This window comes from Protopterus annectens, chromosome 7.part0 (genome assembly GCF_019279795.1).
Source record: "Protopterus annectens isolate FY-2018-M chromosome 7.part0, PAN1.0, whole genome shotgun sequence".
Classification (NCBI taxonomy): domain Eukaryota; kingdom Metazoa; phylum Chordata; order Ceratodontiformes; family Protopteridae; genus Protopterus; species Protopterus annectens.
This window is the reverse complement of record NC_056739.1, coordinates 393,828,784-393,851,796: the sequence shown is the minus strand read 5'-3', so window position 1 is coordinate 393,851,796 and position 23,013 is coordinate 393,828,784. Positions and strand designations below refer to the sequence as shown.

The following is a 23,013-nucleotide window of genomic DNA, read 5'->3' as shown; positions in this document are numbered from 1 at the left end:
ATTCCCCATTCTGGTATTATAGACAAGCTCACCAGCCTAAACATAAACCCCTACATCACAAGATGGGTTGCCAACTGGCTCATGGACAGAACCCACATGGTAAGAGTTGCAGGAGCTAGGTCTGACTCTAAACCAGTTACAAGTGGCATTCCCCAGGGCTCAGTCCTAGGACCCCTCCTGTTCAGCATATACTTCTCAGAGGTACAGGCAAGCACAGGAGGACTATGGCTGACCAAGTTCGCAGACGACTGCAAACTAGGGGCTATAATTGACTCTCCAGCTGACACAGACATCCTCCAAAAGGGTCTCACTGAGACAGATGCCTGGTGTCAAAACCATGGCCTCAAGTTAAATGCCAAAAAGTGCATAGTCATCCCCTTTGGAAAAACTACCCACAAACTGCCACATAGGTGGTAGCCCCCTAAATACGGAAGACGTAATAAGGAATCTGGGGACACAAGTAGATAGTAACCTCTCCTTTGATAATCACATTGCCAAAGTGGTTAGAAAATCCTTCTATGTGGCCCTCCTAATCACAAAAGGGTTTGCATCCAGATCAAAAGAGGTCATTGTGCCCCTCTATGCATCATTCATCAGACCCATCATAAAATACAATGCCCCATTTGGGATGTACCTTACAAGACACCTGCAACAGCTGGAAAGCCCACAGAAATACCTCACCAAGAGGATCACTGGCCTCAAACAGATGCCCTATGCAACTCGACTGAAGAAACTCCAGCTGTACTCAGTTGCATACTGCCTACTCAGAGGTGATCTCTGCCTGACATACAAGGCCATGTCCAACCCAGAATTGATGGACATGCTCCACCTAAGGAAAACCATATCGCCTCGAGCCACACGCTCTAGGGATCTAAACCTCACCACAACAATAAATAGGATGTGCTGGAGGTATAGATTCTTGTCCCAGAGACTTCCCATGCTCTGGAACAAGATTCCAATCTACATTAGGCAGAGCTCCTCACTAACACTTTTCAAGAGAAACCTCGACGAGTGGATGGGAAACAGAAAGTTTACCCCAGGGATCACTTCAGTGGCTCTGCTGGACAGAGGCACAGGGAACTAATCTAAGGGGGCGGCAAAAGCCAACACATTCTGGCTAGGCTTATAAATGCCTTTGGGCAGATAGCCTAGTACCTACCTATGAACCTATGAACCTATAATTGGGTGAAGCAGCTCATTTGACCCCAACTTGAATGGTAAATTGTTACTGTACTTATGGGCTAATTGTATGTCTCCATCATTCTTAGGTGCTCTTAGTACCATGACACATAGCTCTCAATCTTCATCCTCAAAATGTGGAACACTACCTCTCACAATGTGGAACAAATGGGCAAAATGTGGAGTAGTTCTTAACATCTTGCTAACAACTTCAGCTAGAGGTTCACAAAACTATTAAAAGCATTACTTTATACTTGTAAGTTCTTTTGATGAATTAATTTAATTCAGTATTTCTTGCCAAGGATATCAGTTAAAACAATTCTTAACACTGAATGTGTGACTGACCCTTTCATTGTGGGACTGTGGGAATCATGAACATTTTAAGACTCAAAAATGAAAGATTTTCCTTATAAATGAAGTACACTTGAGAGATATACCATGGCACCATGGTCCAAAAGTCAATGACTAGATTTATAATCCCATAAGCAAAACTAAGTCCAAATGTTCTGGACACTCTGATCAGCAGTAGTGCTTCACTGGCAATTGGTCACCTTGGAAATACAAAGTTGTAGGGATTCTGAACTGGGAATGCATATCGGATCCATCTGTAGGGGAGGAATTCAGCTCACATCTCTAGGACAACTTTTTTTTCCAGTATAATAGAAGAGGTCAGGGGTGTGAAGCTTGAAAAGACCCTCCTCAGAACCCCAGGAGCTGATGTGATGGCAAGGAAGTGTAGCTGAAATATGACAGCACTGTGAGACAGAGAGACAGAGAGAGAGAGAGAGAGAGAGAGAGTGTGAGAGAGAGAGAGAGAGAGAGAGAGAGAGAGAGAAGAGAGAGAGAAGCCCTTCTACAAGCCAGAAAGGCTCCAGCTGTGAATGTCATGTAAGTAAAGGTTCAGTTGCGGGGAAGAAAATTGGTGAGGTTCCACAGAATGCCTTTTGCATGTCCTTAGAGCAGATCTGGAAGAACATTAGGTAACACATGACAGGAGAGAGGGAACACTGTATGTAGTCTTTTCTCAGGAATGATGCAGGAATGCTAATCTTCACTAGATATATCATTAGGATGTGGAAAGGATGGGGCACTTTGAGGAAATCAAAGTTGGTGAGCATAGCTTCCTCTGAGGACAGTATCAAAAAGCAAAAGGTGTGAATGGTCCATTACCAAACATATTGCATTTCAGACAGGAAAGGTTGTGGGATTACATGAGATCCAAACAGAAATGCCGAAGGCTCTTGATATTGTTGGTGCACCATAGTTACTCCACGTTTACACTGTGTAAAAGACATGGACAGTACCCCACAATGAGCAAAGGGACGTAACAGCCCCCAGTTTCAAAAATGAGGAATGCATTCCAGTTAAAGATGAATAAAAATCTTTAGCCTCCCTGGCAAATCTTATAGCAAGCTGCTGAAACAGCTGTTTCTGTTATTCAGGAAGAGTAATACACAATCCTTCCTGGCCATGGGAACAGTCAACCCTCTAAATAAATATGAAAATAAATGGCACTGGGAAAATATGATTACCTCAATCTTGTGTAAATGAAGGCGTTCTCTGTCAAGTCCCATTTTTAAGAGACAGTATTGCATTTGATAACACATCTGTGAACTGGGAAACATTGGGTAAATACGAAGAAAAAAACTTTTAAAATAAAAGATATATTTGCTGACGAAATCTGTAGCTCTCTGACGATAATTATGTTTCTGTTTTACACAAAAGTGTGTCTTAATGTCATGAGTATGACCTTGATAAGAAAATGGGGTCACAGTTTTTTTCTTAGATCAGAGGTGGAGCCACAAAGGAAATTAATAACCTACTATTTTTCACTAATGCATGACAGACCAATAGTTTGTGGAAAGCTAGTGAGAATATAAATATGCAGTCCAACAGTTTTCTTTTTCAAAGGAAAATAGAAAAATAACTCCCAAGAAAAGTGTCTGCGGTGGAGGCTACAAACAGGAACTTTGGGATGAGGTGTGTCTGGTTACTGCTGTTCTGTGTTATACAATGCTCAAGCTATGCTTTCAGAAGGTAAGAATGCCTTTAAGGGTGTACATGTCCATTGCTTTGAATGTATAGTATCTAGCAGTTTTGCTGGACAGAGTGCCAATAAATTATTAATCACTGAAGTACAAGTTAAAAAATATGACAATAAGAAAGTTATCGTCAGTTTAAGCAATTTGTCATGACAGAAAGTACAAATTATGCTTAGTATTACTTCTGTTATGTTTTCCGTTTCCTGATTGCTGAGAATACCTAGTTTCAGTCTAATATGGCACATTATGGCATTAAGACATTACAGTTCTAAGGCTTCAGAATAAGATCGTCTTCTGGCTCACAACTGTGATATGCAAAAGTCATTCAGAGGTCTACAGTTTGAAAAGGCTGCCATCGATGGAACATGTATGACAGGAAGAAGGTCTTGGGTATAAGAATTATTAGTAAGGACATGTGTACTATCCTGCATTCTGAAATAAATGCACACATGAAAAGGCATGTAAAGCAGTGTTAACACAAACCATGCAACAGATAGCACACACATCTTTGGTGTAGAAGGCTGAGGGTTCTATCCCAACACTAGGCAGATAAATTGCAGACACTGCAGTGCAGCATAAGCGGGGTGCTCATTTGTGAGCATATCATCCTTTAGAGGTTCCATCTGTTTGAGTTGGTGGGAGTGCAGGTGCATGTGCATGATCACATGGCACCTTTCAAACATGGTAGGGGGAGTTTCTCGATGATCTGGCCAAAGGCCTCCTAGTAGTATAAATACCACCTTGGCTCTATTTTGGAAAGAGGCAACTAGCCTAGTGGGACTTACCAGATGTGCAAAATATACTGAGTTGAAAACTTGTTCTACCCATTTCGCACCAATTTATGGTGGTTTACTCACTCATTGTAGAAAGAAAAAACATATCGCTATCTAACCCTAAACATTATCTAATTAGAATACTATAAATATATATCTGTGTAATAATATCTAATAAGCATCCATCCGTATGTATTAGTGTGCAAAAAAACTAAGTTATTTACAGCTCAGAAAAAATGTAATTTCTATGTAGTTGGAAAAAAAAACCTGTCATGACAGTTTTCATGTTTACAGACCCCCCAAAAAATGTATGTTTTTTTCTTGTTTCTATCTAGTTCGCTCTTTTTAATTATCTACCTATGTATATGATTTTAATTCTTGTCATAGACCTCATGAGGGCTTTATTGCATTAGTTAGCAAAAAGCGATTTTAGTTAAAAGTCAGTCTTTTATATGTATGTTATGCTTTCTTAATACCTGATTTTGGAATGTGGGTTGCAAATAGATAGGTAGTATTTTCCTTAACCAGGGTACTTGCTGTTCTTAAATGCACTTTTATGGCCCTCTTTATATTGTTTGCCTGGAATAGGCTGGTTTAAAATGAAACAATACATATATTTTCCACACATACCTAAGTGTATAAAAGCTGATATGTTTAACATTGTAAAGTATTTCTGATTTTTTCTTACTGAAGATCATTTATTTGTGACAAAGGCTTGTAGCTTTGGAACACTACATGGGTTTCATGATTTTTGGAAATTATCGTGAATGAGCTCATCACTGAAATTTTAAGACTACTAGTTTTTGTGTTTATTTATTTATTTATTTTATAAATAAATTGCCTACAGACAGTTTACACAGCAACAGAGATTATCTATACGATGCCACATACTTTTTCTCATTTGCAACAAGGGTGATATAATCTGCTAGCTGACTTCTAAGCCTTATAGAGAAATGCATTAAAATTCTTGTTCAGAGTAGGATTTTGAATTTAAAATTCTGCAGCGCTGCTTGCAAGCTGCTGTCTTGCAAATGCAGCAGTCAGCTACTGCCATCCGATGTCATTTTATAGTAGTACAGCACAAAAGGTTGGATGTACTGTTCTGTAACCCGGAACCAGAGGTGCTGTCTTCTAATTATGTGAAGAAGGGAATATTCAATTTGTATCAGAGATGGCAATGCATATAGGGAAGGATTTTTTTACTTGTTTATAAACCTCCTTTCACCATCATTTAACTAAAAAAAGTATACATTTTGGAAAAGACTCTCATCCCTCCCCTTTTAAAATCAGAAACACATACAAGTCCATTTTGCTACAAAACATATTATTACAGACACATTGGGGTCATTATTACTCTGATTTATTGTAGACACTACTGCAGTCAGTCTTTGAATTTGCAAATGTGTGGCTGTTTTATAACTAGAAAATAAAACAGTCATAATGAATGCACAACACAGGACCTAGAATATATATCGCGGACATCTCACTGTTTCCTTCCTAACCAGCATATTTTTGATTAAATAACATCCTTCAGATTTTTTTCTTGCCACTTTACCCATCTTTCAGTCTTTTCCCATCTACATACTACCAAACCGTTTTGTACATTGTATACCAGGCATGCAGTTAAATGTCTCTCTAGTGCATGAGCAGGAGTGTGCAAGTGTTTATGAATTTTTTGGTGGAATCCTAGTGGTCAGAGGGGCCATGACTTCTGATATCTGTGGTTTTAGACCAAGACCATACCATCCAAGACCAATGTTAGGTAAGCATGTACCCAACTAGTAAGTCTGTTATAGGCTTGTAAAACAAATAGACCTGGGAAGGCGTACAATAAAGCTTGCAGACAGTCAAATTATCTTCCTTTAATGTCACAACCAAAGCACAAAAACAAAGCTCTGCATTAACGTCCTGAATTATGTTTTCATTTGTAAAACTTCATCAGATGCAGGCATGCTTTGCAGACCATATTATTACAGAATTGTTACACTTGTTTACATTAAAGGAAGAGAATTTGACTGCCTGCGAGATTTATTGTATGCCTTCCCAGGTCTATTGTTTGTTTTACAAGTAATCTTTGTGGACCTAGTGCAATTTTCTTTGGATCTGTTATAGGCTTACTTTAAGAAAGATCGTGCTGATTTTTGGAAGCTTGATTTGGTCAGTCTGTGTTACTTCTTGATCTCTATTTGAATGAAAACTGCTTGCATGTTAAGTTTGCTACAGGGTTACCTCTCCTTTGGAAAATGACTTATCCCCGTTATGGAAGAGGGATATCTTGCAATTCTTCTAATGAACTCTAAGCTTCTAAGACTCTAGACCTCACAGATAAAAAAACGAATATTATGTGGCATAATCATCACACCAGAGAACATCAGTGAACTACCCTGCAGAAAGCCAACTGTTGTCTCATCCATTATAGAACCCCAGTCCCACATTGGGACACTGTCCTCAGGAGTTTGAGCGAGGGGCTGCTCTATGATGAGAAGACATTTATTTCTCCCCATCAGTGCCTCTTACCTCCTAGGTACATTTATGTATCCCACCACAAACCCACTTACTCCTGAACTATGATGTTTCCCCATTACAGAGCCACCTTCCTCCTGGAAAGCTCATGCCTCTCCATAACAGAACCATCTCCCTTCTAGGAATATTGTGTACCCCTTGACAAAGCACCCCACCCCCACTTTCTAGGGCATTCATTCCTTTCCATCACAAAACCACCACCATCCTTGGGACATTCATATTTCCCTGTCATTGAAACACCTACCTCTGAGGTGTGCGCATGTCTCCCCTAAAAGTAATTATCTTCATGAGAACTGCAAGCTCCAATTTTGTTATACCTAGGCAGCGAAAGTGGTGGAATCATGGTTTATTTTTAATTCAGTGGCAAATTGACCTTATAGTTTTAAGGGTTAAGACATGCAGTCACTGCTGCAAGTTCTACATTTCCTGCCATGCAATGTATGTGTTACTTGTTGCCACATAATTTCATACATGGTAATTGTGTGATAAGCCATAGATGGCCAAAATATTGATTTTCTGCTCAGGGTTATTGGGATCCAGAAATTGTCCTTATCATCAAGGGCAGTGACCTCAAACTGATCACAAATCTAGACGTGTACAGAGAAGGCCTACAACCCCAGAAAAGTATCTTGTTGAAGAGTGCACTGAAAGCTGTGTTGAAAAGTTTTATTTATTAATCATTACTTGTAATAAATAAGATTTCTATAAACAGATTGCTAGGCTGGTATGTTACTGGCTAGCTAGTCCTTCATTGTTATACTTCAGAGGCATCCATTAAAATCAAATAGAAAATTTGAACACATGGATGTAGCCAAGTGAACCTCCATTAATTCTGTATCCAGGCTGTTCACAAAAAAATCATATACCGGCATATAGTACTACATTTCTAGTGATTTAAGGTTCACAACTAGTGCATCAGATAAAAAAAATATACACACATATATGTGCATGTGTAGTGTGTACGTGTGCATATTTTAATGAGTCATTGTTAAAACTATATGCAAAGTTTCAGTCCAAATGTTTTCCTCAGGGTACTATAAACTATTAGTTTATCAGGAGGGTCTCAGTGTGTGCCTTAAGTCCTTTTAATTCAAACAGGATGGTACATAATCAAACACAGCACACAATATTCTACTGTTTACTATACTTTGTTTATGCAGCAATTTATACAGACTTTTTGCCACCTGATAGCTTACCCATTTTTTTTTGTTTGTTTGTTTGTTTTGGTAGAATTCGTTTGAAGAAGATGTCATCCATTAGAGAAACTCTGAGGGATATGAAAGTGAAACCAGGAGATATCTTTACAGAAGTGAGAGAGAGAAAGTACACCACAGCGGTGCCAAGAAATGGGACTGCACCAACCGTCCTCACCAACTACCTTGATGTAAGTTTTCATCTTTTGCTCCTTTAAATTTAACCAGAGCCTTAAAAAGTTGTCATTCTCTAAGGTCAGCATCTGATACTAGGATTCAGCTCAGATTGGTGGCCTGCAGTTTACTTACAACCTTATACGTAAGGAAACATATGTCAAAAACAGAGTAATGTCACCCACTGGATATAGAAAGATAGTAGCTAAAGGAATGCACACGTTTCATGGAAAAGCAAGGAAATACTAAGGCAATAAATGCATCATGGCAGGGTGTGGCTTACTTATATTTTACCCACGGCAGAGGGTGTTGTATGGATATGGGATCACAGGCCAAGATATCCAACTAGATTCCTCCACCATGGGTAATGAAATTAATCCCCATAGCCATGCCATGCCATGGTGCATTTCTCTTATACAGTGGCATTATTTTAAAGAAATCTTCTTGAACACCTCAGATAATCTGCACTTTATTCTTCAGTCTCTCTGTACTGATGGGAATTAGCAAACACGGCCTTACTGCGCAAGGTGCCTGTATACATTTTCAAACATGGTAGCACATTCATAGTAACAAACACAACCTTACTATGCAAGGTGCCTGTATACAGTTACAAACATGGTAGCACATTCATAGTAACAAACATGGTCTTACTATGCAAGGTGCCTGTATACAGTTACAAACATGGTAGCATATTCATAGTAACAAACATAGTAACAAACACAGTCTTACTATGCAAGGTGCCTATATACAGTTACAAACATGGTAGCATATTCATAGTAACAAACATGACCTTACTATGCAAGGTGCCTGCATACAGTTACAAACATGGTAGCATATCCATAGTAACAAACACAGCCTTACTATGCAGGGTGCCTATATACTGTTACAAACATGGTAGCACATCCATAGTAACAAACACGGCCTTACTATGCAAGGTGCCTGTATACTGTTACAAACATGGTAGGACATTCATAGTAAAGCATTTGCGCCCATATATGGATGGCTGATGCACATTTAATCACAAAAGGACTTTATTGTGCATTTGGGAAACAAAAACATTAAAATAAATGACTGCCAGCTCAGTATAAAATTTTTCTGGATTTAATGTGTTTGTGAGGAGATTTTTAAAATACACAGGTAGCACAAATTTAGATTTGTTTTGCCACTGCCACTTGGTTGCAAAAAAAGGTTATAACTTGAGTCAGTAGCAGCACACTAAATGAAAAAGCCAGTATGACCTAATGAACTCATTGGTGGGATACAGTGACTTACCTCCTGGTTAAACTTCAGTGAACTGCAATTGGAGGTAAAATTCTTACATCATGTAACATGGTATCAGCAATACATGAAGAGTATTGCTGTTTTTTTTATCTGCATGTCTGAGATGAAGCAGTTTTAAAGGCTGTTTTAGTCAAGTTTTTATGTTTTGTCTGCCTGAACATCATTAATGTAATCCTTTGCTGTTGTAATGCTGCTTCCTTATTAGAAATCATCTTTTCTTCCCCTAAACACTTTCTTTCCATGCCTGCTGACCATGAAGCCTCCCCATATAAGCCCCACCCAAATCTTCCCATTTCCTGTGTATCTCCAATTGAGTGATACATTAGGTCATCATATAGGTGGCGTTGCTGGTCCTAACCCTATGCTCTGGACAGTCAGTGATCATCCTGTGCCACTGCAGAAGCCGCAATGCCCTTCTAGTGCCAGTATATGCCTTCAAGTACCTATTATGAGGGCTACCTCATTCATTGCTTGGTGGTTGAATGCCCTCCTCCTAAGGATTGTTGCAGTGAATGGTCATGGACCACCACCATCTCCTCATAATGAGCATACCCTTCATGCCCACAGGAGCTCAGGCACCCATGTTACTAGTTATACATGGCTGGATCTGGGTCATAGTCAGGGCTTTATCCTCCTACATCAACATTGTCCAGGAAGTTATCTGCTGTTAGCTGCATTTAGTGTATTTCACTAATCACTAGAAGTCATATGTTAAAACTTGATAGATCTTTGCATTTCAATTTCAAATGACTGAGCAAATCTTGATACACAGATAGAATGGACAGTGTAGGCTTACGAGTGCAGACATTGAGGGTGCTGCATAGATACTCTACCTATGATACATAAGGGAGTATTTTATAACACTAACAAATTGCATGCAGTCAGAAACAACCCATGTTTTAAATGGTGTACTGCATTGTTTATAGTAGGTTATGGATGTGAAGATGTATGGGAGTTTTGTGAATATGGAGTGAAGGACATAAGTGATCTGACATGCATATTACATGTTCAGGAAATTTATACAGCAAACATTCTCTTTCTCAAAAGCATTGACAATGTTTGCATGGAGTGCTAATGTTAAGGGATATGAAGGTGCATTCCCCAGATGTGACTTGTAGAGCAAGGCCCCCAGAATGAAACAGAGGTTATGGTGTGAGTAAGGGTTTTGTCTTTGTTTGCATTTTTTATGTGTATTGATTTTTGCATATATTTTTTATTTATTTCTGCATAGACTTTCCAAATCTTTTTCAACAAAAGTGCCTAAAGCAAATATACATGACCACAAAAAGAAAAAAGAAAAGAAAAGAAGACCACCGGCTAATGTTCCACAAAATGAATAATGAATAACTATTTTATTTATTTTATTTATTTTACATTTGTTGACCAGGCTAGTCCAGCTGGATATATGTCCATTTTCAGCAGAGGCCCGGGGAGAAAAGCTCCACAAAACACAGTATTATTTATATTATATGACAGTTTTTACAGATGCAGGTATATTACAGATATTAGCAATTCTTTACATTTCCTTACATTTCTGCTTACAGAATCTTTATACATATATATGGATAGTTATGAGAAGATATTTATAATGCAATTAGATTAATGTATAAAAGCACACTCCCTTTATGGTTAACAGAAAAGATATGCATTTATACAGGCATAGTGTTAAGTATCCAGAGATAAGTAAGGTAGTTAGTCAGGGTTAGCACAGGGGCATAACCAATGTGATTTAAGGTATAGTTTCAGTTTGTTTTTAAATAGTGTTATTGAGGAAAGGGAGGTTAGGTCACTGGGGAGTGAGTTCCAGGTTTTACCCACAGTATTAGAAAACAAAGAGTCACCAGCCATATTGTTAGTTTTACCTATTTGTACAAGTAGTTTATTAGATGAGCGTAGGGTCTTAAGGTTATTGTAGGGAGTGATAAGGTTGGTAATAATTGGCGTATTAGTAGGTTGATACAGGATCTTGTGGGCAACTGTTAATTGGTTAAATAGTAGCAGATTTGGCAACTCTAGCCATCCTAGTTGTTCGAGATTAAGACAATGATGGGTTCTGAAAGCGGAGACAGTGGCAAATCTGGCAATATTATTGTAGGAGATATCCAGCTTGTTCAGGTTGTTTTTACACAGATTAGTATATATAGGGGAGGGATAGTGGAGAGATTAAGTGGATACAGGCAATAGTAGTCCTGGCTAATGGAGTCAGAAAGGGTTTGATCCTACAGAGGGAGCCTAGTTTTTTGTTGATTGTTTTTATAGTACTGTTAATATGAGTATTAAAGTTACGGTTATTAATTAGTACGCCTAGAAGTTTTGTAGTGGGATTAGGAAATATGATAGTACCGTTGTTAGATATAACAGTAAAGTTAAGTGGGGAGGCCCTATGGCTGGAAGTGAATAGTAAGAGTTTTGTTTTTTCGGGGTTCAAGATGAGGCAACAGTGTAAAAGCCATTTCTCGACTGTATTAAACACATTTTGGGTTAGGGTCTGTAGGTCTGATGGAGACATGGCTGAGCTTATTAACGTGGAATCGTCTGCGTATTAAATACAGGTAGCCTAAGGTATTACAGAATATAGGTCATTAATAAAAATAGGAAATAGGAGAGGGCCTAATATGGAGCCTTGGGGGACACCAACAGCAATGGGAAGGTGGGTAGATAAGTTGTTTTCCCATAGTACAGCCTGCTGTCTATTGTTTAAGTAGGACTGGAACCATTGTATAGCCAGTGCATCTAGTGACAAGTTTTGAGCATGTTTATGAGTAACTGGTGGTTAACAATATCGAAGGCTTTAGAGAGATCAATAAAGAGGGCTGAGGATAGAGTGTTATTATCGCGATTTTTGTTAATACAGTCAGAGAAGGATAAGAGGGCAGAGGTGGTGCTATGAAATGGCTTAAAACCATGTTGGCAGTTAGCTAGTAAGTTATTTTCTATTAGATAGTTTAACAGTTGTCTATGAATGCATTTCTCCATGATTTTTGCCAGAGGAGATAATATAGCTATAGGTCTATAGTTTGATAATTCATTGGAGTTACCACCTTTATGTAAGGGGATAATATGTGAAATTTTCCAGATAGATTGGATAGTTCCTTCAGTAATAGTTCTATTAATCAGGATGGAAATGAGATAGGCTATGGCTTTTGCAGCTTTTTGCAGATATTCTGCAGGTAGATCAGCTGAGGGGGTGGTTGATTTAAGTTTTTGAATAAGGGTACAGACAAGGGATGTAGGAACAGGCTAAAGGTGAAATGAGGGGGGTGAGCTAAATATAGAGGTAGTCAGAGATGAGCTGACAGGAGATAGTTGGTTGGCAAGAGATTGAATGGTCTCTGTAAAGAAAGTGTTAAAGGTATTGGCAATTTGCTTGGGACTATCATGATCAGAGCCTAATGGGGTGGGTGTGACAGAATGACCTAGGTGTAAGAGTTTGTTAATGCCTGCCCAGAACTTTTGTGGTTTGTTTTGATGGTTTTTTTTGGAGTTGAAAGTAAACGTTTCTTTTATCCAACGGTATGGCTTTTTCTGTATCATTTCTTAGCTGTTTAAATTTTAATTGATCTGCATGACTTTTAGTAGTACACCACTTGGCCCAGACTTTATTTCTAAGGAGGATTTTTGTTTGGCTGCTTTTGAGAGCCATGGGGCAGGTTTAATCCTAGTTCTAATTCTCCGTATTGGGGCATGGTAGTCTAAAATGGCTAAGAATTTAGTATTAAACTATTTACTGCTTTCTCCAGAGGTAGGTGTTTCAGGGCTAACCAATCACATGCCTTAAGTTCATTTTGGAAGATGTCTGGGTTAAAAGTTTTCTTGCTCCTTATTGTCCTATAGTTGGTTGGGCTTAGAATGTCACTCTTATATCTGATTATGAAGGTGAGTGAATGATCGCTTACATCTTCAGGGAGAGTCCCTACCTTGTAAGTTTGTTGATGACTATTTATGAGAATCCAGTCTAAGGTGCTTTCCTTGTTATTAAGTTTATTGGTCCTTGTGAGGGATGTAATGGTTTGAGTAAAATCATATAGGTCAATATGAGTAGTAGGCTGTCCAGTGGTACAGCTCCTCCAGTTGATATTAAAGTCACCGAGTACTATGGTTTCTTGGGGATAGTTAGTGGAAAGCCAGCTAAGGATATCTTCTAGGGTGCTCGAGTTATTGCCTGGGGGAAGATAAACACAGATGATATAGATGGATTTACATTTATTGAGTTGAATCTTGGGAAATAAGGATTTCAGCATTACTAGTTAGAGGTGGTTTAGAGTCTATAGAGGTCACCTGTAATCCAGATTTGTATAGGATAGCTACTCCCCCACCCTTCTTAGCTTTACGGTCTAATCTCAAGATATTGTATCCAGGAGGAATAACTTCATTGTCTTTTGTTGCTGGTTTGAGCCATGTTTCAGTGAGACATAGGATGTCAAATGAATGTACATCCATGAGAGGGTGTAGGTGGGCAACCTTATTATTTATGCTCCTAATGTTGAGATGGGCTATCAGGAGTGAGTTAGGGGGTCGGGTGAGGAATTGTGTGTTAGAGGGAGTTGGGGTGTGGGGCTCTGTGGTCTTGATAGAATTTGGGCTGGGATTAGGGTGTATATCTCCATCTATTAAGGAGTGGAATTGTATTCTAAGTGTAAGTTTTAGAAGTTTACATATTAGGTTCTGGAATTTCCTAGCTCTTGGGCTGTAATATCTGATGTGAGTCAGTCTATGACACTTTGCTGGTGGGTAGCTTGTTGTGCAGGGTGTGTTTGTATGGCTTTGAGAGCCTGCTAATGTTGGTGTGGAGGTTTGCTTTGTGGGGTAATGAAATCCTAGGCAGTTAAGATGTTCATAGAATGTAAGTAGAGAAGGTATAGATAAAATCGGTGGAGTGAAAATAAGAGTAAGAACTTCAGGTGTGATGAGGTAGTTATGGATGGCATTGCAGAAGTATTATATATAGGTTAATATATAGGGGCAAGTAATGGTAGTTTACAAAAGTTAAAGACTAGTGGGAAGTAGTTTCTAGCACTTTAAGGAATTGGGACTTGTAATTGGTTGTAAGGATGGGGTGTGGTTAGGGTGTATAAATGTAGAAGCACTGGGGGAAGGTGAGAATTGGGGGCAGGGTAGGGGTGGAGTGAGCCCGCAGGGCGAACAGTGCGAGTAGAGCCAGTTAAGGAAAAAGACCCATAAGAATAATCAGTGGAGTGCTGACTGCTGAGGTAAGTTTAAGTGAAGATAGGTGAGGAAGTAAGGACCTTAATTCTAGTGACAGTAGGCAGGGTAGTTGAGTAATTTACAATGAAAAATGTAAGGATAGAGTGGGACTGCAATGAAAAGAAGTAACAGAAAAACTAGATGCCTGAGAATTATGTTTTAAGACAGTAGGATAGATGTTCAAGGATAGTAATACTAGGGAAAATGTGCCATCTAGTGGGCAAAGGCTATATTGCAACAGTAGTTTCACATGGGAGCTAGCAGAGCAGGTCTTGGAATAAAGGAGGGAAAACAGGAGTTAAATACAGAGGCTACAAGAGGGGAAGGTATGGAGGTTGAGGAAAAGAGAAAGTTATGGCTGCTGGCTGTCCTGGCTAGGGAGCAGACTTTAAAAACCTGGAAGTATTTTATTCAAGTTTATCTTTTACAGACAGTAGTAATAGAACACATACTTTCTTGTTTCCTTGAGGGAATGAGGTTCAGGGAGAGGTTTGGCTCTATTCCTTAGCTTAAGGAAGAGACAGCAGGTTTTACTTTAATGTAAGGTTCTTGGTTGTCAGACAGGGCAGATTCTCATACCCTAGTTCAGGACAAGCAGGTTGGAGAGCTAGTTACATGAAGGGAGAGAGAAAACAAAGTGGTAAAGTAAACAGTATATTAATAGTTGGGCATATAAAAATGGTACTAAGCAGGTATAAAATATATGACAGTTCTCACAAAAAGTCAAAATAGCAATGTTGTAGCTGTTTAGTATTAGATAAATCTTTAAGCTATTTTAGGTAGTTGCATTTAGGTAATTCAACACTAACAAAAAGTAGTGAATGAAACAATAAAAACACACATTAGGTTCATTAAAGTTATCTAGGCAGAATTTTAACAGTGCAATTATGTTAATGTACAGATTAAAAGCTGTGACTCAGATCCCCTAGTTTAAGGATGCAGTTACTGAGTATATAACAGTTCAAGATAGTGAACATATAAACACTTAAGCTGGGTATAATTAGTTGCTATTCTGAATGTACTTAATAGCTAATGAAGTAAAAATGCCAGCTAGATTCAGTTATATAATTTAAAAATGCCAGGTAGATTCAGTTATATAATTTAAAATACTCAGTGATTTCTAACAATTCCGTATACCCACTGCTATACAGTTCTAAAAACACCGATACCTGGGAACGAATTAGGCACCTCCATTGAGTTTTACAGCAGTACAGAAACACTAAACATCCTTTTGCTTTTCAGGTGCTGTTATAGTTACCATAAATAGACTAAGAGGCAGTACTATGCATGTACCTTGCTACTACAGTTGTAAGACACAAAAGCAGTCTAACTGGTTCAACATATAGCCACATAATATTAAACACGCTATGTAAAGTAACTTTTAAGTATAAATATAACAAGTTCCTCATGCATGCGGTCTAGATACCAAAAACGCTAATCTAACTTAGCGTTTTCTGTATAAAATAAAACCATTATGCGTAAAAGTATCCACGGATCTTCCTGTAGGTAACTAAAGCAGCGTGTATCAGTTCCATGTGCAAAATGCATACACAAGTAGCCATTTACGGTGATAATAAGACAAGTATACTTTTAGATAAACAATTGAACATTTGGTTGTTGGAAAACCCTTGCCTTCACTTCTATAGGTGAAATGCAACTATATATACATTTAATTGCAGCAGAGCATTACTTACAATAGTAATGGACGCCAGAGCCAGGGATGCACTGCAGCCGAGAGCTAATCCAAGAAATAAAGATGGCGCCACATGGGGCTGGGTATATTTATGTGGTTGATGAGGATAAGGATAAATTTTATTCAGTTTGTGGAACAAAAATGCCTAAGGCATCCTGGCTTTGTGGTGCAGAGGGATGGCACCCTAAAGGGGCCAGGGCTGGTTAGCAGCCCTGGCACAGGAGGAACCAGGTGGGGGTGAAAGGAGTGAAGCTAAATACTTCTCTGGGGGGCTGTGGTGGTAGCAGGTGCTTGTGGACCACATAAGTAAGTAAAATTTCTGTGGTCGAGACCAGGGAAAACAGTTTGTGTTTGAGGGGAGAGGGTTAAGGCGGCTTGCTGGCAGCACCCTTGAGAAGTGAGGGACAACCAGCAAGGACAGTCCATTATATTTCCACCTTCAGCTCTATAAGTTGAGCATCCACTGGGAAAACAAGTAGAAAAACCCATAAGCCTCCCCTAAATGTTGTCTAATGATGGCTCCTCCCAGTCAATTCACTCTTTGGTGATGGGGAATGAATGGGAAGACTGGCAGAGAGGGCCCTGATGGTCAACAAGCAGTAGAGAGAAAGTGTAAATAAAAAGTCCAAGCTTCTGATTTCATGATACAAACTACAATATAATCCAAATTACTGCTACAGGTCTGAAAAGCAATGACATTCAGCAGAAAAGCTAGTCAGTCCTATCTTTATTTTATATTTAAAATGTTTTAAAAAAATATTTTAAAGAAAAGGGTGGCTGGACCTTTAAGACACTTGAGGAAGTGATGTAATGATTGTATCATTGTACTGGAGTCTTTATAAATAAAGCTGTTACTGTGGGTGAAGAGTCTAAAGAAGATCACATATGGTTTACGTAAACCATAACACTCATTTATTTTTATTGAAATAACATTTATCAAAGGACTGACTAGCTTTTCTGCTGAATGCCATTGCTTTCCAGACCTGTAGTAGTATATTGGATTATTTTGTAAATAAAAAGTTCCTGAGCTGGCCTGTTAATGGTGTCCTGGACCAAACAAAATCTGAAAGCAGCTCTGAGTGGGACAGCCGCCCACTGTTGAGGGTTGCTTTTCTCTTCTGTACACATTTCAATTCAAAGAAGATCATCATTTTATAGAAGCTATGGTATCTGTGAGATCAGCTGACAGACAGCATAAGCCAGTTTATAATGTCCATATCTTTTTCTTAAACATCATCTTTCACTGTGTGTATTTCTTTTCTCCAGCACATGATCTCTGGCCATTAGTAAGCAGGGAACACAGACTCTGTTTACATCTAAGTACTGGGCATCTGAACATACAGCCTTGTAGCCAGTCAGCAACAAGTGATACCAGATGATCAGTTCCTTAATGAAATTCCAGGGACCATAACTGCAGTCCTCAGAACAGCGAGGCTGAAAGTGGGGAAAGTATGGGGATTTGCATACTAAGTCCGATGTTGCAGTACCTCAGACTATTTCCCTTAGTCTGATGTACATTGACCTCAGAGTTAGTATATATAGAGATGTCCAAGTACAGGGGCCAAATCCCTCCCCCACCCCCCAACACAGCTACAATGTTTTAATGACATTACATAATCCCAACAATTCACCCATGTTTGAATCTTGAAAGAAGGGTATGGATAGTGACAAACAGTTGTATACCTGTATCTTGGTGTCCTATCATAGGTCATGGTTAGCAATGAAGAGCCAAAGGAGATTCACACACAGACAGCAGTCGCACACTACTTTTGCATGCCAATGTCTCTGTTATTTATGGGCACATGGCTACTAAGGAAGTATGTACCTGTTTTGAGTGTCTTCTAGCTACTGAAATGTGGAGGCTTATTTTCCCATGAGTATGCTAAAAAACATCCCGGTCTTCTTGAAGAGGACTAGAGGACTCGTACTTTTGGTGCTATTTTTTAGGTTTACTAAAAAGTCTATAAAAGCACTGATTGAAGGTATAGTTTCCAGCCAGTCTTAGCAGCTAAGAGACTTAAGAACTGTGATCATTTTAGTTAGGAACTTTTGAAGACTTACAGTGACATGTTTAATGAGATACAACTTGGGGGAGGGGGCATTGTACTTGATAACAGACCTGATCAATGTTGAGTATGAGGGAGTGATTACCTCTTTAGACCTTGATATTACCTTGGTAATTAGGTGGGCTAAATAAAAAGGATTTCTTGACAACCTTTGTCACATGATCAGAGCTGGATCATGGTCAAATGGGCTCTAAACAGGACAGTGGATCTCTCATCTAAATATCTGTTGGCTATAAATCAAGTGTCCCACAGTTTACGTTAGGACATTGTACTAATGCTGAGGTTTCTTGGCCTCGTTGTTCTTTACATTAGTCTCCCATGAGGTCTCAAAAACTGTGTTGTGGTCACAGAAGTCATCAAACTTGTTTTATTTCCATAAGATTTTATTTTTTATTGGCCCCCACAAGACAGCATGGGCCCTAGGCAACTGCCTAGGTCACCTAGTGCTAGATCTGGCTTTGTCCATGATGGCCAAAAGAGAGGGAGTTATCAACCCAACATCCCAAGTCTCTAACTGCATTTTGTAGTGGTATGTTGCCTATACAGTATGATTAGGAGAGCAGCTGACTAGTAAAAAGTGATGATACTACACTTTCTAGCATTTGCTTTGAGCCCAAGTTTATTGAAAGGTAGTTAAAGTTTTGCAATGGTAGCCTGGCTGCATCTGCACAGTATATGACTGAATTCAATTTTACAATTCTGTTGCAGAGGAAATGACATTTTGCATTTTAGAAATACAAGTGTACGAGACAGTACTCACTATCCTTTGCAAAGGGTCACTTGGCACACCAAAGCATTTAGGAGCTATAAGTTAAACTGCCACTTGTCTTCATTTTGAAACTGTATGTATTATTTTAAAAGCTCTTTCATATAGCCATGACCTAGAAAGCAACTTAAATGGGTAAGTTCCATCTCTACTTTTTGTGAACTTACTGTGTCTATCTGTTTAGCACAGCAGACAAGTGTCTATTTCAGGTACAATGTTTCCAAGATCAGAAATTGATTTAACACAATAGGAAAGCCTAACTAAAGAGGTGGTGTGAACTGAACTCTTAAGGCAACTCTCTGTATTAGGGGTAGGGTTTAAGGCAACTCTCTGTATTAGAGGTAGCGTTTAAGACAACTCTCTGTGTTAAGGGTAAGGTTTAAGGCAACTCTCTGTATTAGGGGTAGGGTTTAAGGCAACTCCCTGTATTAGGGGTAGGGTTTAAGGCAACTCTTTGTGTTAAGGGTAGGGTTTAAGGCAACTCTCTGTATTAGGGGTAGGGTTTAAGGCAACTCTCTGTGTTAAGGGTAGGGTTTAAGGCAACTCCCTGTATTACAGGTAGGGTTTAAGGCAACTCTCTGTGTTCAGGGTAGGGTTTAAGGCAACTCTCTGTATTAGGGGTAGGGTTTATGGCAACTCTCTGTGTTAAGGGTAGGGTTTAAGGCAACTCTGTGTATTGTGGGATTATGGGTATGGTTTAGGAGTTTGGGAAATGTCTGCCAAGTGGGAACCAGGGTTGCAGAAGCCAGATCCCCCAGGTAAGATTATGTGTGCATATATCACCAGGATCATGACATGTTGCACTCACTTGCAGGAAAATAGTGAAAAATAATACAATGAAAAAAACGGTCACAGATTGCTTTTGCAATGTCTTAACTTGTTGCAAGAATCCTTGAATAAAGATGTAGAGTTCCCAGTCAGTCTAAGTAGTTTTGTTGTTGTATAGCAGCAAACGGTAGTCTAACCACGATCACAAAATGAAAGTTCAAATAATCCACTTACAAAGTCTCCGTAGTAAAAGTAAAAAAGATTTATTCCATGGACAAACAAATGAGCGCTTTCGCGTAGGATAACCTACGCTTCTTCAGATATAAAAAACATACAAAACTCTCCCTTTTTTATACTAAATGTGGCGGGAAGAGTAACTTTAATTGACAATTAATTATCTAATCAACTGATTTATCAAACTGTGAAGGCTCACCAACAGTTGAAATAGCTAGATCATCAGTATCCTGAATAAGAAAACGCGCATTTAGTATAATCATAAATAAACACAATCATTACTTTAAAACATTATTCTTAATCATGATTAATCAATCTATTTGAACAATGTTTTTTAAAAGATATACATGGCACTGTAAACCACTTAGTTTTATCCTAAAAATTGATGTGTTGATATTAGAATCTCGTGCGTGATAGCTGTCAAATGCATGAATACAACGTAAACAAACTGAAGCAGGCAGCCGGTGGTGTAGCGTTGTCATGAAGTGTAGAGTAGATGTCAGGTGCATAAAATGCATTGCAAACAAATTAGAACTAAACAGCTTTTAACATAACGTTATTGTACAATAAATTACACTTAATGGGCATATCTCTCCTTTTCATCATGCAGTATACCCTGATTTAAATAAAGTACAATATAAACAAGCTGAGCCTGACAGCCAATAGCGGAACTTGATCCTGCAGTAAATAATAATCGTCTGGTGCATAAAACGCATTATGGATAACTTATAGCTAACAGTTTTTAGTACGACATTATACTATAACGTAATGTGTAATGTACAACGGAGTTGTAAACTTGTAGTTTTGTTGTTGCCATATACTGCTGGTGCTTGGATTTCCTGGCCTACTGCTAGTTTGGGTATTGTCATTTCTGTTTTTCTTGCTGTGGTCTAAGCTGTTTATGGCAAAAGAGTCAGACTTTTGTAGAAAATTCCACAAGTATTTAAGAACAGGTGGGTAGAATGATTGTTTTATATTTTTCATGGTCTTACCCTAATCTTTCAACTCTTTTAAAACTGTTTTTGAAGCAGGATCAACAAAGCAGCTGTGGTCTAATGTCACTTCCAAATATTGTTCCTCTTCTGCAGGGAGAGACTGTGTTTTATACTGAGCACATCTTCTTAAAACATAAGAAGTGGCAGTTCTATAGTTAGAATCATTCATGGAATAATCAAATTTTATAACGTGCCAAGCTTGCCAGATGGTTTGGCCAATTTAGAAATTGTTTTCCATAAAAAAAAAAATATAGTAGCAATAGCTTAAAGACAGATTGTAATTCTATTTCAAAATCTGTCCCTAGCACCAGATACCCACCCAAAAACATCAAAAGATTTTAGTGTCCATTTCTCTCATATGGTACAGTATTAAGATCAAATGTCATTTTGTGCCTCTAGGAGCAGCTGGCTTATTCACCATGTAATTAGCCACAGTTTTTTTCTTTTGTAATAAAGATTTATATTGTTCCTAAACTCTGCAAAATCTGTCTATTATAAAAAGAGGCAATTGTGAATTTCCTTATTGCATCAGAGAAAATTACATCTCCTCAAAATATGTTATACTTCTATTTACTAAAGTGTTTTGTGTTGAAGTTTTCTGATTGACAAGTAGAAACACTAAGTGGTGTGCATCCTAATATCCCACCATAATACTGAAAACACAGTTTCTGCAAATCTGACTTATACGTGCAGATTTTCCAACTGGTGCAACCCTTAAGGTTTGAAAGCTTACATCGAATTACATACATCTTTTATAGCTGAATAGCACTACTTGAACATTATCCACCCTTCCTGTTATTTTTCAGAAACAACAATTTAAAAGAGCATAGATCTTCTCTTATTACACTCAGATCAGCAGTGGATAGGCAGTAAACAAATGGCAGTTTCTAGAATTCCCCCTTCTCGTCCAAAGTTATCCCTTCCTTTTTGGCAAGCTGATCCTTGTCAGGGAGGTCTTCCCTGAAGTGAGTTGACCTTAATCTGTGCAAGTAAGTAGGGAATGGCTGGGATAACTTCGATTTCCATCATGTGCAAAGATTCTGTCCATCGTCATGCTTTCCTTTAATTTGCATTATACTCAGGGCATGTTGCAAAAGATTTGCTTTCAGTGTAAATGATTTAGTCTAGTGTAAGTCTGACCCAGTTGCACTTAGCTTGCTCTTAGTTCAAATGGGCTATTCTGGTATAAGGCCTATATATAAAACAGTCTTACAATGGAGACCAGATGCCAAAAGACCTCCTCTTAGTTTAAGTAACGTACTCTTGTGTATACACTCAGCGTAAGTCACTTGGACTAATAACAAGTCTTTTGAAATCTGGCCATCACTGTAAATTCCTGGAATGTGTTGCTTAATTACTCTGTGTTATTTTGCATCATAGAGCTCTGTATAATCCCATGTGTTATTTTTGGGTCTATATTAGAACATCGAAGTTTCAGAACTTCGAATGTTCTAATATCGACACCTAGTAACCAAAAACCGATAATTCAGAAAATTTAGAACATCGAATTTTTTCCTAGGGAAAAAATTTGCTGTTCCAAAATACATACACACAACACAAACACACCAAACCAACAGCAATTCACACACATACACCTAAAATCTTACATCTAAACCTACACTAAACTGTACATACACCACTATCTACCCACTTACCTTAACCCAAACCCTAACCCTAAGGTCCATCACTATCGCACACACACCTCACCCGCGGCCTAAACCTAACTCACCTATCCCACCCTAACCCTCACGTTCACACATTCGCATACTTACCTGACCCGCGCCCTAACCATAACTCACCTATCCCACCCTAATCCTCACGTCCACACAATTCACACACTTACCTGAACTCGACCGTAACTTTCCACCACAGAGCTGAAAATAGCGAAGCGACAGGAACGGACAACCAAATTCTTTCCCTAGGAAAGAATTTGGTTATCTAAAACTTCGCTATTTTCAGCTTTCGCTTATTAGGTGTCGATATTAGAACATTCGAAGTTCTGAAACTTCGATGTTCTAATATAGACCTGTTATTTTTGGATTGTATGTCTCTGTTTAATTGCATCATATTGCACTGTGAATGTGGTGTAGGTATGTGATGTACAACTCTGTTGCCACTGTA

General features: G+C 38.7%; 1 protein-coding gene across 1 annotated transcript in view; it reads left to right on the top strand.

Annotated features, from left to right (window-relative positions):
* The window catches only part of LOC122805961 (renin-like), a 109,244-nt gene that overhangs the window by 12,871 nt on the left and 73,360 nt on the right, over positions 1-23,013 (top strand). Inside the window, exon 2 of the mRNA XM_044076202.1 lies at positions 7,678-7,901. Coding sequence (XP_043932137.1) covers positions 7,678-7,901 — 224 coding nt within the window. The remainder of the gene's footprint in view (positions 1-7,677; positions 7,902-23,013) is intronic.